The following is a 14909-nucleotide window of genomic DNA, read 5'->3' as shown; positions in this document are numbered from 1 at the left end:
ATGGGAGACAATATGTCTGGAGGAATAGTAGCAGCTGCAAGTAAGTTTTATTCTCACAAACAACAGTACCTTTCAGTGTTGTACTTGTACTGAGTAACATCTAGATGTCTAACGCTGGGTGTGGGTTTCTGGTTTACCAGAAAACCGTCTGCAGGTGCTGAAAGGCTTGGAGGATGTGGAGGTGTCTGAATGTGAGAGCTGCTCCTTTGAGGTGACTCTGAATCTGGCTTACATAGAGGGCGTGTGGACCAGGGATGGTTTGCAACTTAAGTCCAAGCCTAACTGTCGCATCAGCACGCACGGGAAGAAACACTCCCTCAAACTGAATAGAGTGTCTTTGGGCGATGCTGGTTTGTTCTCCTTTGAAACCAACGGCATTCAGAGCTCAGGCCGGCTCAGCGTCAGAGGTAAGGTAACACATTAGACTGAGCTACTTTCAGGGTTACAATTGACCAAGCATAGCATCAGTATGCCAAGTCAAGGTATATGCATACATTCTTGTCTAAGACACTTCATCACGAGTTAATAGCCCGACACACTCAGTGGAGGAAAATTTGTTTTTAAGGATGCATAGGTTTGAACAATAACAATCAGCAGTAATATGTGAGACTGAGATTTCCTTTATAAGGCATAAACCATCAAAATGTTCCTGTTTGAGATGCATCTGTAATAGTATCACTTTAGAGCCACTGAACCCAGAAAAATAATTATCAAGAACATTTGGTATAATCTGTACTTGGAACAATGAGGGGAACAATGAGGAATGAATTACAGACCTCTCTCATGAAGTGTAGAGTCATATTTTGGGTATTTTCTGGCAGCTAGGCACATCTGCATTGTGAAAGAGCTGGAGGATGTTGATACGATCGAGCGTCAGCCGGTGAACTTTCTTTGTGAGGTCAACCAGGTGGATGTGGATGGTCGGTGGTACAGAGATGACTGCCGGATCCGACCAGGGGACAGCATCAAGATCAGACACCAGGGTATAAGATTGAGTATTTTAAGCATCACTTTTTATTTATTGGTGCATGTCTTGTATTGTAATTGTTTAATACCAATGTGTGTTCTAAATTTGACTTCAGGTCAAACTCACACACTGTTCTTCAAGTCAGTCAGACCAGAACATGCAGGAGGGATCAGATTCACTGCAGAGCGTGTCTCATCCTATGCAACGCTCACAGTAAAAGGTGAGCTACCAGACTCTCACTTCATATCAGACATGAAGCAATATAACATACGAAGGCAATAAATCATAAATTATTAAGTTGTATCTCTTGTAAGGCTGTAATAAATTAACATTTGACACAGTTTTATAACTTAAATAGTAAAGTCTGGTCTTCCCTGCTTTAGAGCTCCCAGTTCAAATAGTTCGTCCTCTGAGGGTCAAGATAGCCATGTATCGCCACAGAGGTCTGCTGGAGTGCCAGGTATCACGTCCTAATGCTCAGGTCAGGTGGTACAAGAACAGGAAGGAGCTCCTGCCCAGTAAGAAGTACCAACTAATCAGCCAAGATGTCTACAGACAGTTGACCATTGATGACGTCTGTTCATCAGATGAAGACACCTACACATGTGATGCAGGGGATGACGAAACATCTTGTCAGCTTCTGGTGGAGGGTGAGATGCTTACGGTCAGAGTAGTCGTAACAGTCAAAATGTTGGGTTTGTGCTTTTCAAAATGTCACACATTCATGAGCCCATACTTCAGTCGACCTTTAGTTAAGGCACCTTTTAAGTGTCTTTATTTAATGTCAAGTATCACTTAACATTTGGGTTTCTAAGGTGTGAATGATGCAATCAGAAGTTTTTCTCTAACGTTATGAGTCAGGAGTTGTGCATTAGTCTTAATATGTATTGTGGCTGTGCATGCAGAGCAGGCTATCAGCATAGTGCGGGGGATGAAATCAGTGGAGGTGATGGAGCCAGAGCCTGCACTATTCCAAGTGGAGACCAGCCTGAAATCAGGGAGGCCCCCGAAATGGACCTTGAACGGTGAGGTTCTGGAGCCATGCACAGCAGTGAACATTGACAGGGAGGGCACCCTCCACAGTCTGTGTCTCACCTCCACAGAAAGCTCCATGTCAGGCCCTGTGGTCTTTTTTGCTGGAAAGAGTCGTTCTACTGCTCAGCTTACTGTGAAAGGTGAGTTTCATAGACCCCAGCATACAATGCAAAAACATGGGCAAACTGATTTGAAGTTGTCATTTTAATCTTAAGACGATAAAATGATGATTCGCAATGAAATATGAGTGTAGAATACACAGTGATGATGTAAAAGGTGAGGTAACCACGGGCAGCACAGTTTTACCCTATGATATATCACCTGGCTGCTAGCCTACTACAACCATGACTTGTCATTGCACTTAGTTTCAGTTGGATGAAATTTAAACTGATAGATACTGGAGGGATTATTTTACATAACACAGATTATTTTATGTCCAAACAATGTATTATGTAAAAAGAGCATTCCTTACAGCAGGGTCTTAATTTTGAGTGTATTTGTCTTTTACGTTAAGAAAAACCTAGTGATGATGGTTGTATATCTCTCACCTCCAGAAAGACCTCTTCAGGTTGTCCACCACTTGGATGATGTGGAGGCGAAGGAGAACAGCTCTGTGACTCTGAGCTGTGAGTTTGCCCCCTCTCCCAGGGTGGTGCGGTGGTTTAAAGGTCGTACAGCTATGAAGACCTCAAACAAGTACAGCATGAAGAGACAAGGGAAGCGAGCCGAACTGATCATTCATGGCTTGACAGGGATGGATGCAGGGCAGTACCGCTGCATGGCTGGAGGTTCACAGAGTACAGCCCATGTTAAAGTAGAAGGTAGGTTAAACATGATTTGATACAAACTAAAATTACTATACTGCATCTTTAAGCTTTTGTTTTTATAGTTTATTATGTCTTTGGATTGCAGTGCGAACACTGAAATTGGTCAAAAACCTTGAGCCGGTGGAAATCGAGGAGGATGGCATTGCCAGATACACGTGTGAACTCAACTATGTGGTTGCTGATGTGGAATGGCTCCTCAACAATACCCGCATCTATTCCAACGCCATCAATAAGATCCAGCACATGGGCACCATGCACAGCCTCACAATGAAGAAACTGCGGCCACAGGAAAGTAGACTCACCTTCAAAGCAGGCCTTCTTACTGAGACAACCACCTTAAAAGTCAAAGGTCAGCTATGTGATTAACTGAAGTGCATGATTAGCAGTTTTTGTGATGTTTAAATTTGATTAGTATGAATATCATTAATGAAATGCTGTTGTGTGGCTCCAGAGCGCCCAGCAGTATTCCTGAGGTCTCTGGAGGATGTCGTCGGAGAGGAGCAAGGGGAGGTTTGCCTACAGTGTGAAATTTCCAAAGAGAATATGACCCCTATCTGGAGGAAGGATGGCGTGGACCTGACAGCTGATGATAAGCATGAGCTGCTCCAGTTTGGGAAGTCCATGGCACTGATTATCCATTCATTGAGTAAGGATGATGCTGGACAGTACACCTGTGACCTGGGCACCAGTCAGACCAAGGCTAAAGTTACAGTACATGGTGAGTTTCAGAAAGAATAGTACTTTGTTTTAAAATCAAGTTTCAAGTCAAATTAATCTGACATAAATTTCAACACAAGTATAGCAGGTAGCTTTGATTCCAGTATTTCTAAATTGTGAACATTCCCCAAACAACCTTGGGAATCAAAATGATTTAATATAAGTCTGTATTAATTCTGAATTGTATTTAATTACTCTCAGTGGTATGAAATATTTTTTCTTACTCATTAATCCTGATGCTTTGAGATGTGATGCACGGTGGGAACATCCTAACATGAAATGCATAAAGCTTTGCAAAAGTACTCTTATTGTAATATAGCTGTTTTATTATTCTTTATTTACAGACTTGCACATTACCATTGTTCAGCGTATGAAGACAACTTCAGTCCTGGAGGGCGAAAGCTGCACTTTTGAGTGCCATCTCTCTCATGAGCTTGATAGTGAGCCTTCCTGGACAATCAATGGCCAGATGGTAGCTACCAATGGCCGTATTCAGGTTATCAACAATGGACGCACGTATAAGTTGACCATTAGAGATGCTATTCTTACTGACGCTGGAGATGTGGTCTTCACAGTTAAAGACTTAAGCTGTAGGACAATGCTCTTTGTTAAAGGTAAATTGTTGTTTCTCTCAGATATGCATGGGCCATTTAATAAATTTCAGTCATACATAAAATGTCTTAAAGTATCTGTTGTTTTAAGCTGTTGGTTGTAACGGCAAGTGAATGAGAATCAATATGCATCTGCCGTCTTTTAGAGAAACCAGTGCACATCTTCAGGGACCTGTTGAATGTGAAGGCAGTGCCTGGTGAGGATGCAGAGCTGAGCTGTGAAATCACCAAACCAGAAGCCACCATACGTTGGCTGAAAAATGGGCATCTGATCAGACAGAGTCCCAAGTATGAGATGAGCGTGGTGAAGAACCTGGCACGACTGGTGATCAAGAATGCCACCATCAGAGACTCTGGAGAGTACTGCTGTCAGGCCGATGGTGTTGCCTCTCGTGCCAAGCTGGAGATCAGAGGTAGATTTTATCAGGTGTTATTATTTGCTTAATGCTTTATATTATTACTTAACACTTAACATAATTTAGTAATAATGCATATTCTTTAACTTTTTTTTACCACTTAATTTCTATACTTTTCAGTTGTTGCACATTGGTAAACAAGCTTCAGTTGTGAACTGTGGACTTGGCCATATTTAGGGAAATTCTTAAAAGTAGTGCTGTACTATCAGCATGAATTGTAGTGTGTAGACATAATATTGTGCAAGATGAATAAATTAGGACTGAGAATAAACCCATGTGGTTCACCAATTCAGACCGGGTTAGTAATCAGTAATGACGATATAGTAATCAGTAATGATGATATAGTAATGGTAAGTAATGGTTTTTAACTGACCTGTTTAAATGAGAGACTTACTCTGTAATTTTCTGAACTACACTATTCATTTCAGAACTTCAGCACACATTTGCGAGGGAACTGAGAGACACTCGAGCAGAGGAAAAGGGTAAGGTGACCCTGGAGTGTGAGACCAGGCGACCGGCCAAGCGCGTGTTCTGGCTGAAGGGCATGGTGGAGCTGAGGTCTGGCAGGAAATATGTCATCAGGCAGAAGGGTGTGGTGCTGTCCCTGACCATCACCTGTCTGGAGAAATCGGACACGGATATTTACACGTGTGACGTTGGTACCATGCAGAGCCGGGCTCAGCTGACAGTGCAGGGTGAGACTGTGCAGCGACTGTGGAGAATTGCATCATTGTAGATTATCTGTGTTCAAACTGTGCACAAACTGATATACATTAAGTAAACATTCAACAGCTGAATAGACAATGTGCTGTAAACCAGTAAAGGTTCATAATTCTATACCAAAAACCTTCGCCAATATGATGATGCTACGTCTACCTCCTGTATATGATGTTTATGAGATGTTTGTCATTTTAGGTCAGAAGGTGTTGATCCTGGATGAATTAGAAGATGTGGAGTGTCTCGAGGGCGATACTGTCACGCTCAGGTGTCGAATTTGTCCCAGTGACTACATCGGAGTCAAGTGGTATCTGGACGAGACTCTGCTTTATACAAATGAGCTCAATGAGATCCAAATGATTCCAGGAGGCTACCACTCCCTCACGTTTAGACAGCTTGCCCGAAAAGACACTGGCACTATTTCATTTGCAGCAGGAGACAAAAGATCCTATGCCTCACTGTTGGTTAGAGGTGAGACTTTGATCTTCTTGTGAGGTTTCATGTGTAATATCCTGTCACATTTGCCATTGAACTAACAGATGTAGTATGTGTTACCAGAGAGGCGGCCCACCATTATCAAGGCAATGGAAGACTGTGAGGCTATTGAAGGAGGTGGTTTGATTTTGTCCTGTGTGACTTCAAAGCCATGCCACATACTGTGGTACAAAGATGGCTGTCTGATGTGGCACTCCTCCAGATACTTTGCCAGTCGTTCTGGCTGTGAAGCCCGCCTGACCATTCGAGAGGTTTGCAACAGTGATGCTGGGGTGTATGAGTGCAGTGCTGGATCTGTTACAACTAGGGCTGTTGTCACTGTCAAAGGTATGAATAGGATGTTATTCCCATTACCATATAGTGATTGTTGAGTATGCACTACGAAAAGTAAAGACAAGTAGGATCATAATGAGTGATGGATTCACCTATCTGTCATATTTTCTTAGCCATCCCAGCAGAGTTCACTCAGCTTCTGAAAAATATGGAGGCCAAAGAAGGAGAAGATGTGACTATGACGTGTGAATACTCTCTGCCTGGGGTACAGTTCCACTGGAGAAAAGGTTTTGAAAGTATTAGGCCTGGAGACAAGTATGTGATAAAACAGAGGAAGACTATCAACTGTCTAACCATTAAAGCTTTGACACTTGAGGACTCAGGAGAATATACATGCCAGTGCAGAGACCACCACACGAGAGCAAGCCTCAAAGTACAGGGTAAAGCTTGTTCAACATGCATTGACATAAGCTTGTGGTCACTTGCCAAAAGCATGTAATTTACAACATGGAAATGAAAGGCCACATCTTGTTTTCCAGCTATTCCCATTACCTTCATACAGCAGTTGAAGAACATGCAAGCAGAAGAGGGTAGCAGTGTCATCCTGCGATGTGAAATTTCCAAACCTGGGATACCAGCAGAGTGGAGAAAAGAACATGAGCTGCTGAGGAATGGGTTCAAGTACCAGATTAGGAAAAGGGAGACCACCTTGGAGCTTCAGATATGGAAGCTTGTGCCTGAGGACAGTGGGGTATACAGCTGTGTGTGTGCTGATCAGATGACATCTGCCACCCTTGTAATCAATGGTAAGAATTTATAGAACAATAAGAAATGAAACCTCAATGGTTTTCCATAATTATATATCTAATCTGTGATCTTATGACTCCTCAGCTCTCCCAGTCACCTTCAAGCAGAAGCTGAGGAACATACTGGTCGAGGAGGGCAACACTGCAACGTTACGCTGTGAGCTGTCTAAACCTGGTCACACTGTGGAGTGGAGGAAAAGGGGGAATGAACTCATCAGGAATGGAGAGAAGTATCACATGCGACAGAGAGATATGCTTATTGAACTGAAGATCTTTGATGTGGCACCTGAGGACAGCGACATCTACACATGCATCTGTGGAAACATAGAGACCACTGCTACTCTAACAGTTAATGGTAAACTCATTTATTCATAGTATTTTATTTGTTTCTAATATTATTTTTTATCCGTCATGGAGTCAAAAACACATACAATCAGATTGACACAGTAACATAACTTGGTCGGGACATACCAAATCCAATTTTAAAACCAATGAAAGTTTGGTTTGGATTAATTAGATCCCCTTTGGATACAATATGAACATGAGTATTTATCATTGGGTGCATTTATTCAAAAGCCAAGTAGCACAATAATGCACAAGAACTGGCTAATGGTGCTTTGTCATAACCTTACATAATTTTGGTCCTTTAGCTCTTCCCATCACCTTCAAGCAAAAGCTGAAGAACCTTCAAGTTGAGGAAGGACACAACATCACACTGTGCTGTGAGATCTCTAAACCAGGTGTCCCAGTGGAGTGGAGGCTTGGAGGAGAGCAGCTAGAGAATGGAGAGAAGTACATGATAAAACAGAGGGACTCGATCTTGGAGTTGACCATCAAAGATGCTGTACCAGAGGACAGCGGTGTCTACACCTGTGTGTGTAGAGAGCAGAGGACAAAGGCCACTGTAAAAGTTGTTGGTATGTTTGTGTTTCATGTGTGCAGTAAAATGAATCAGCTGTGTCTCATTACTTGTTTATTGACACAGTACATATATTTAGCCTCATATAAGTGACTTCACACTGTTTAACATGTACAAATAGCATGTGTATTTCTTTGACACAGCGGTTCCTGCTACATTTAAAGTGAGCCTGAAGAGCCAGGAAGCCGAAGAAGGAAACAGTGCCACGTTACAATGCGAGCTGTCAAAGAAAGGAGTCCCAGTTCAGTGGCAAAAAGAGGGTAAGGTGCTCTCTGAGGAGGTTTGTCGGGGAAAGTACCAAATGAGACTCGAAGGAAAGACATCGGTGATGACCATTTTCAACATCCAACCAGAAGATGCAGGGAAGTACAGCTGCGTCACAGGAGATGAGAAAACCACTGCTGAACTCAAAGTGAAACGTAAGTTTGCCTCTGAAGATACATCAGTCTATGGGTTTTTGTCACTCATTTCTTTGTATTACATAATGCATGAAAAATACTTTGTAATTAAAAAGCTGTTAGTATGCATGATGCAGTTGTGACTCTGCAACACATGTCTTCAATGGAGATCCCATTAGATTTCAAATTCATATCTAGAAATAATTTAAAATCCAAAATTCAGTTAAATTATATAAAATTGTAAGTTTTCATAGCCTCAAGAAAATGTGGAACAGATAAAATTGTTAGCTTTTTATGTTTGCAAGGAGACAATCCCATTTTAGTGAGAGTGAACCTTGAATAGCATAGCAACCACCAAACTGTCTTAATAATCTACCTACAACAGCACTTCCCGTTACATTTAAACGGGAGATCCAGCGCATGGTGGTGAAGGAAGGAGACAGTGGAGTTTTCTGCTGTGAGCTGTCCAAACCTGGAGCTCCAGTGGACTGGAAGAAAGGCAGAGTCATCCTGAAGCCCGGAGAGAAATATGAAATGAAACAGGAGGGATGTCTCACTAAACTGATCATCAACAATGTGGAGGAGAGCGATGGTGGCAAATACACTTGCAAGACTAAAAACTGCCAATCAACTGCTGAGCTCATTGTCCAAGGTGAGACAAAACAGTCCTGATATCACTATAATTTTATAAAGCACATTTTTTTCCATTTTTTTGAATATTTATGTATTATGCACTCAACAGAATCTCCAAAGCGCAGACGGCAAAGAGGTCAGCCAAAACAATAGTCAATAGACACATTGTGCTGTTAGCACTAGCTTCATTATGTGGTTTGTTAGGAACTTGTCACCCATCCTTTTTTTTTTTTAACCCTGCTCATGACTTAATGTCACAGTAATGTATGTGTACTGTACATTATTTCTCAAAAGCTGGGTAAAAAAAATACTCATTTGGGTGTTTAGGTAGAAGCTTCCCTCGCCTCATTTTTCCTCAGCTGTAGAAGTAGAATCGGTAGCAGAGTAGTTTTTATCCATATTACATGTTAGTTAGTTGGTGCCAGAATAATACTGAGTTTGTTGAAGATTAACTTCATTATCTGGATTATAATGGATTATTATATAATCTATTATAATTGACTAGAAGATTTAATTTAAATCATATTTATACCCAATAAATATATCCATTTACTGTATTTTTGTATACATATTTATACCCTAAATAATTATGAGCATGACACTTATTGTTAGCAAACGCCCACTTGTTCTCCATCGCTGCTCATTTTGTCCATGGATTTTACAAAACACCTCTCGCATGAGTTATTTTAAGTTTTTAGGTGATATTTTTCTAGGTGGTCAGTTCCATGTAACTTTCCTTTTGGGTCTTGGGTGTTGACAGCTTTACCGCCTAGTTTCAAGATACCGCTGGTTGACCAGGAGGTAAGAGAGGGCAACAGTGTGGTTCTGCACTGTGAGCTCAATAAACCTGCCCCCTCTGTGGAGTGGAGGAGAGATGGAGAGCTCCTGGAGAATGGAGACAAATACCAGATGAGGAAGAAGGACCTGCAGGTGCAGATGAAGATAGCAGACCTCAATGTGGAAGATGCTGCAGATTATACTTGTGTATGTGGAGAACAGAGGACAACTGCTAAGATTGTGGTGAATGGTAAGTACTGGTTTTACTATTATACATTCTAAGTTGTTATTTTAGTGATTTTGAGAGTGTTTAATAACTTCCTGAATGCACATTATTTCAAAAAGTAAAGTATAAACATGCCAAAAATGAGTATCTCTGCGTAGAACTAAGTTTAAAAGAGTCTGAGTCTGATACTTGGACTAACATTATGCGCTTTACCAGTAAGGAGAAACAAACAAACAACATACAACAATGTTTTCAATTTCAAGTTGACCATTTCCCTTGCGCCCCTTTCCAGAACGCCCCATCAAATTCCTTCAAGAACTGAAGAATATTCACGTGCAGGAAGGAAATGGCGTGACGCTCTCCTGTGAGCTCTCCAAACCCGGAGTCCCTGTGCAGTGGAAGAAGGGAGAAGACCTATTGACCAATGGAGAGAAATACCAGATGAAGCAGAACGGCTCCGTGCAAGAGCTCCTCATCAGAAAAAGCCTCCCCGAGGACAGTGGAACATACAGCTGCGTTTGTGATGACGTAAAAACTACAGCAACCGTCGCCATCACTGGTGAGACACATTGCACATTATATAAAGAGAAATAATAATTATGCTTTGGTAATTTGCACATCTTATTTCGCATTTTCATTGCCTCCGCCCATCCCTCCTCAGCCATCCCAGTGACATTCAAGCAAAAGCTGAAGAACCAGGAAGCTGTGGAGGAGGGTTATGTGACATTACGCTGTGAGCTTTCTAAATCAGGAGTTCCAGTGGAGTGGAGGAGAGACGCTCAACTCTTGAAGGAGGGAGAAAAATATCAAATGAAGCAAGAGGGACGGGTGGCTGAGCTGATCATTGGAAATTTAACTCTCACAGATGCTGGGGAGTATAACTGTTTAGTTGGTAATGTTGAGACTTCGGCTGACGTCAAAGTAAGAGGTATGCTTCACTGACATAGACGAAGTAGACATGGCAGATGATTAAGAAATCTAAAAATGCTGAAGTGTGGAAAGATGAGTGACAACAAGCTGTTTCCTGTTTCAGCTTTTGCTTAAATATGTTGTTGTTTTTTCTCAGCACGTCCTGTAACATTTAAGCAAGAGGTTGAGAATTTGGAGGTGAAAGAAGGGGACAGTGGAGTTTTCTGCTGTGAGCTCTCCAAGCCTGGAGCTCCAGTCGACTGGAGGAAAGGCAGAGTCATACTGAAGCCTGGATACAAATATGAGATTAAACAGGAGGGACGTTTTACTAAACTGATCATCAACAACGTGGAGGAGAATGATGCTGGAAAATACACATGCAAGACTAAAGATAGCCAATCAACTGCTGAGCTCACAGTTAAAGGTAATTTATAGATTCTAGACTGAAAACATGATTCAAAAATATGTAAGCTAAAAACCTGGCACTCGTTTGATGGAACTGAACATGAAAGAAATCACAGAAATAAGGTAAAATAACAGAAATCAGCCAAAGAAAGTAACCTCTTCTTGTTCCTTCACCTTGCAGCTCCACCTGTCACATTCAAGACAAAGTTAAAGAACCAGCAGGTGGAGGAGGAGAACAGTTTGACACTGAGCTGCGAGCTGTCTAAGCCTGGCCTTACCGCTGAGTGGAGAAAAGGAAACGAGCTGCTGAAGAATAATTTCAAGTACCAGATCAAAAATCGAAACAGCATCATGGAGCTGACCATCAAAAACACTCAGCTGGAGGATAGCGGACTCTACAGCTGTATCTACGGTGATGCCAAGACCACAGCCAATGTGACAATTACACGTAAGAGCAGAGTGTAAATGTGAGCATGTAGATGTGCATTCACATTCTTAGACTTTGCATGAAGTAAGGAATGGCAATAAATTTCTAAACTTAAAAGATTAAGCTTTGCCTAACCTACTGAAATATTCTCATTCGTAATATTGTATTTGCTTTATTTCCATTATTTCCATTGCGCCATGTGTGTTCACTTGATTGAAGAAGATTTGTCACACTACATCCACAGCTATTCCCCTCACTTTTAAAATGGGTCTGAAGAACCAAGAGGTCCCTGAAGGAGGAAACGTGTCCCTTCGCTGTGAACTGTCTAAGGCCGGGGTGCCCGTGCAGTGGTGGAAGGCAGAGGACCAGCTCTATCACGGAGGAAGATACCAGATGTCACTGAAGGGGACGATAGCTGAGATGACCATCAGAAACATCCAGCCAGAGGATGTTGGAGAGTATAGCTGCATCTTCGGGGAACAGAAGACAACAGCTGAAGTGAACGTCAGAGGTATTTGAAATGTATTTTACAGCAGTCCACGTTTATATAATTTTAGTTTTCTATTACCTGCACCTGCATGTTCTGTGGTAGTACTTGCAAATCTGGCATAGCTGTTGTCAGTCTGTTATTCTGTTGGCTCTGAATTTATAACCCTGCAGATGGGGACTGTCATTTCCCTTTGGTGACCTTTTTAATGGTTGGGGACAGTGACAAAATCAACCTTTCACACTGCATGTAAATCTTGTATTCACATGATAATCACAGCCTTCCACAAGAGTTTGCCGAAGTTGCCTTCACTTAATGCAATGTAAATTCATGTTTAGTAACACATTGTTTTCTGTAACCAGCGGCAGCGTCAGTATTCTTTGAGAAGGAACTAGAGAACCAAGCCGTGATGGAGGGGAAATCGGTGCTGCTGTCTTGTGAAGTTTCCAGTGCGAATGTCCCAGTCACTTGGAGGAAGGACAACAACGTGGTGGAAGAAGGTGGACGTTACATTGTAAAGAAGAAAGGCCCTACACACACTCTGGAAATAAAGAAATTGCAGCTGGAAGATGCTGGAGAGTACTGCTGTATCACCAGAGGCAAGAAGACTACTGGCAAGCTGATTGTGAAGGGTATGTGTATACTGCAGTGGACTTTCATTCATTATTCACTGATATACTGGAATATATTACTTAAATTGGAAGAAACTGGCTACTCTTAGTTAAATTATTGTGAATAAATAATTTCATTCTCTAAAAAGCCAGCTATATCTAGCTCCTTCTTCCTCCACAGAGCGCGTTCGGGTTGTTACAGAGCTTCAAGATGTAACAGTGACGGCAGGAGAGGACGCTGTGTTTGTGTGTGAGCTGAGCCATGCAGACGTGAGTGAGGGTGTGTGGTGGCTTGGTTCCAGCCCTTTGCAGAAGAACGAGATGAACCAAATGACATACCATGGCCGCCAGCACCGACTAGTCCTCACCATGACCACACCTGAGGAGACGGGCACCGTGGCATTTGTAGTTGGGGAGGAGAAAACCTCTGCATGTCTGCTAGTTGTTCCTAAGCCCAAAGGTGTGCAGAGAAATAAGGGACATAGGGTGTACATTTTTTAACAATTCACTTAAGATATTTTGTTCTGTGTCAGTCTAAATTCAAATTTGATGTCAATTTCTAGTCTTATTTGAGGAGAAGCCCAAAGACACTGTGGTCCTGGAAGGAGAGACAGCCACTTTGAGTTGCACCACCTCTGACTTCACCACCCAGGTTACCTGGAGACGCAACCATATTCCCCTTCAACATGGTGATAAATATGAGATGCGTAAGGAGGGAAAAGTCAACATACTACATATCCACGATGTGGAGCCCCTGGATACTGGTATATACTCCTGTGATACAGGAGACGCACAGAGCACTGCCAAACTTACTGTAACAGGTAATTAAGGGTTGCTTCCCTTTTTACTTAATTTTAAAGAGAATTGTTAAATAGTTATTTATGATTGTACTATAATACTAAATATCTCCAATTGTGTCCTTTCCTTTTTTCCAGAGCTCCCTCCATTCTTCCAGGAGGAGTTGCAGAGAGTAGAAGCTGAAGAAGGAGGTTCAGCTTCTCTTTACTGTGAGCTGTCTAAACTTGGAGTGCCGATTCAATGGAAGAAGAACAGGCTGCCACTAAGAGCCAGCAGGAAGTATGAGATGAGGCAGGACGGTTGCTTCCTTCAGCTCCACATCAAGGAACTCAAACTTGAAGATAGCGGCAGCTATGCATGTCAAGCTGGGAATGCCGAGACCACTGCCACCGTGTCTGTGAAAGGTGTGTGAAACTGGATGTATAATTGATGAACTTTTCTATATCTGTATACTCTCAGTCACATAAAGATTGTGTATTTATAAGACCATTGTTCAACATTCCCTCTCAACCGCATGCACTAACACACTAGCAAAGAGGGAGTACAGTAACTAACAACAAATGACCATTATGTCTCACACATTAAATAGATGTATAATTATGTCTCTCTCAACCTTTTCCACAGAGCTCCCTCCGTTCTTCAAGAAAGAATTAAGGAGTGTGGAGGTGGAGGAAGGAGGTGCTGCCTCCCTACACTGTGAGCTGTCTAAACCCGGGGTGTCAGTGCAGTGGAAGAAGAACCAACTACCTCTGAGAGCCAGCTGGAAGTTTGACGTGAAACAAGATGGCTGTCTCCACCAGCTCCACATCAAAGAGCTCAAACCAGAGGACAGCGGCAGCTACACGTGTCAAGCAGGAAGTGCTGCCACCACTGCAAATGTGTCAGTGAAGGGTATGAAAAGTTTTTGCACAACAAATTTTATGTCATAAATTTTCTCTGTGTTTTTACGTGATAGTCCAAATAATATGAATTGAATTTACATAAAGCAAACACTGCTTATCTGTCACATTATCCTTCCTAGAGCTCACACCATTTTTCAAAAAGGAGTTGCAGAACGTGAAGGTTGAGGAGGGAGGTACAGGCTCCTTGTGCTGTGAGGTGTCCAAACCTGGAGTATCTGTACAGTGGAAGAAGAACAAACTGACTTTGAGAGGCAGCAGGAAGTATGAGATGAAGCAAGACGGTTGCCTCCTCCAGCTAAGCATCAATGACCTCAAACCAGAAGACAGTGGAAGCTACACATGTCAAGTAGGAAATGTAGAGACCTCTGCAACTGTATCAGTTAAAGGTTTGTAAATTTGTAAGTCTGAATTGTAAATCTGACAGTGTCTGCAAGCTATATCAAATAATTCTTTGAAAGCTCCACATCCAAGGTCTTAAATTTCATCTTGCTAAAAATAAGCATTTTCCTGTGGAGCTAACATTACTCATCTATTACGAATTATTTAATTTTGT

The 14909-nt window shown here is 42.0% G+C and overlaps 1 protein-coding gene across 1 annotated transcript in view; it reads left to right on the top strand.

Moving 5' to 3' along the window:
• The window catches only part of obscna (obscurin, cytoskeletal calmodulin and titin-interacting RhoGEF a), a gene marked incomplete at its 5' end in the record, with an annotated part of 36991 nt that continues 22082 nt past the window's right edge, over positions 1 to 14909 (top strand). Inside the window, 33 exons of the mRNA XM_084547804.1 lie at positions 1 to 40; positions 141 to 407; positions 822 to 983; positions 1083 to 1187; positions 1351 to 1617; positions 1873 to 2142; positions 2557 to 2823; positions 2915 to 3178; positions 3281 to 3547; positions 3891 to 4160; positions 4304 to 4570; positions 5002 to 5268; positions 5489 to 5761; positions 5849 to 6112; positions 6232 to 6498; positions 6598 to 6864; positions 6950 to 7219; positions 7515 to 7781; positions 7927 to 8202; positions 8567 to 8833; positions 8924 to 8950; positions 9575 to 9841; positions 10110 to 10376; positions 10479 to 10745; positions 10884 to 11150; positions 11313 to 11579; positions 11803 to 12069; positions 12408 to 12677; positions 12820 to 13116; positions 13220 to 13477; positions 13592 to 13858; positions 14079 to 14345; positions 14476 to 14742. Of these exons, the coding sequence (XP_084403930.1) occupies positions 1 to 40; positions 141 to 407; positions 822 to 983; positions 1083 to 1187; positions 1351 to 1617; positions 1873 to 2142; positions 2557 to 2823; positions 2915 to 3178; positions 3281 to 3547; positions 3891 to 4160; positions 4304 to 4570; positions 5002 to 5268; positions 5489 to 5761; positions 5849 to 6112; positions 6232 to 6498; positions 6598 to 6864; positions 6950 to 7219; positions 7515 to 7781; positions 7927 to 8202; positions 8567 to 8833; positions 8924 to 8950; positions 9575 to 9841; positions 10110 to 10376; positions 10479 to 10745; positions 10884 to 11150; positions 11313 to 11579; positions 11803 to 12069; positions 12408 to 12677; positions 12820 to 13116; positions 13220 to 13477; positions 13592 to 13858; positions 14079 to 14345; positions 14476 to 14742 (8119 nt within the window). The remainder of the gene's footprint in view (positions 41 to 140; positions 408 to 821; positions 984 to 1082; positions 1188 to 1350; positions 1618 to 1872; positions 2143 to 2556; positions 2824 to 2914; positions 3179 to 3280; positions 3548 to 3890; positions 4161 to 4303; positions 4571 to 5001; positions 5269 to 5488; positions 5762 to 5848; positions 6113 to 6231; positions 6499 to 6597; positions 6865 to 6949; positions 7220 to 7514; positions 7782 to 7926; positions 8203 to 8566; positions 8834 to 8923; positions 8951 to 9574; positions 9842 to 10109; positions 10377 to 10478; positions 10746 to 10883; positions 11151 to 11312; positions 11580 to 11802; positions 12070 to 12407; positions 12678 to 12819; positions 13117 to 13219; positions 13478 to 13591; positions 13859 to 14078; positions 14346 to 14475; positions 14743 to 14909) is intronic.

Source organism: Chelon labrosus, assembly GCF_963514085.1.
Source record: "Chelon labrosus genome assembly, chromosome: 7".
Lineage (NCBI taxonomy): Eukaryota > Metazoa > Chordata > Actinopteri > Mugiliformes > Mugilidae > Chelon > Chelon labrosus.
Note: the sequence above shows the minus strand (reverse complement) of the source record. Positions and strands in the feature narration are given on the sequence as shown.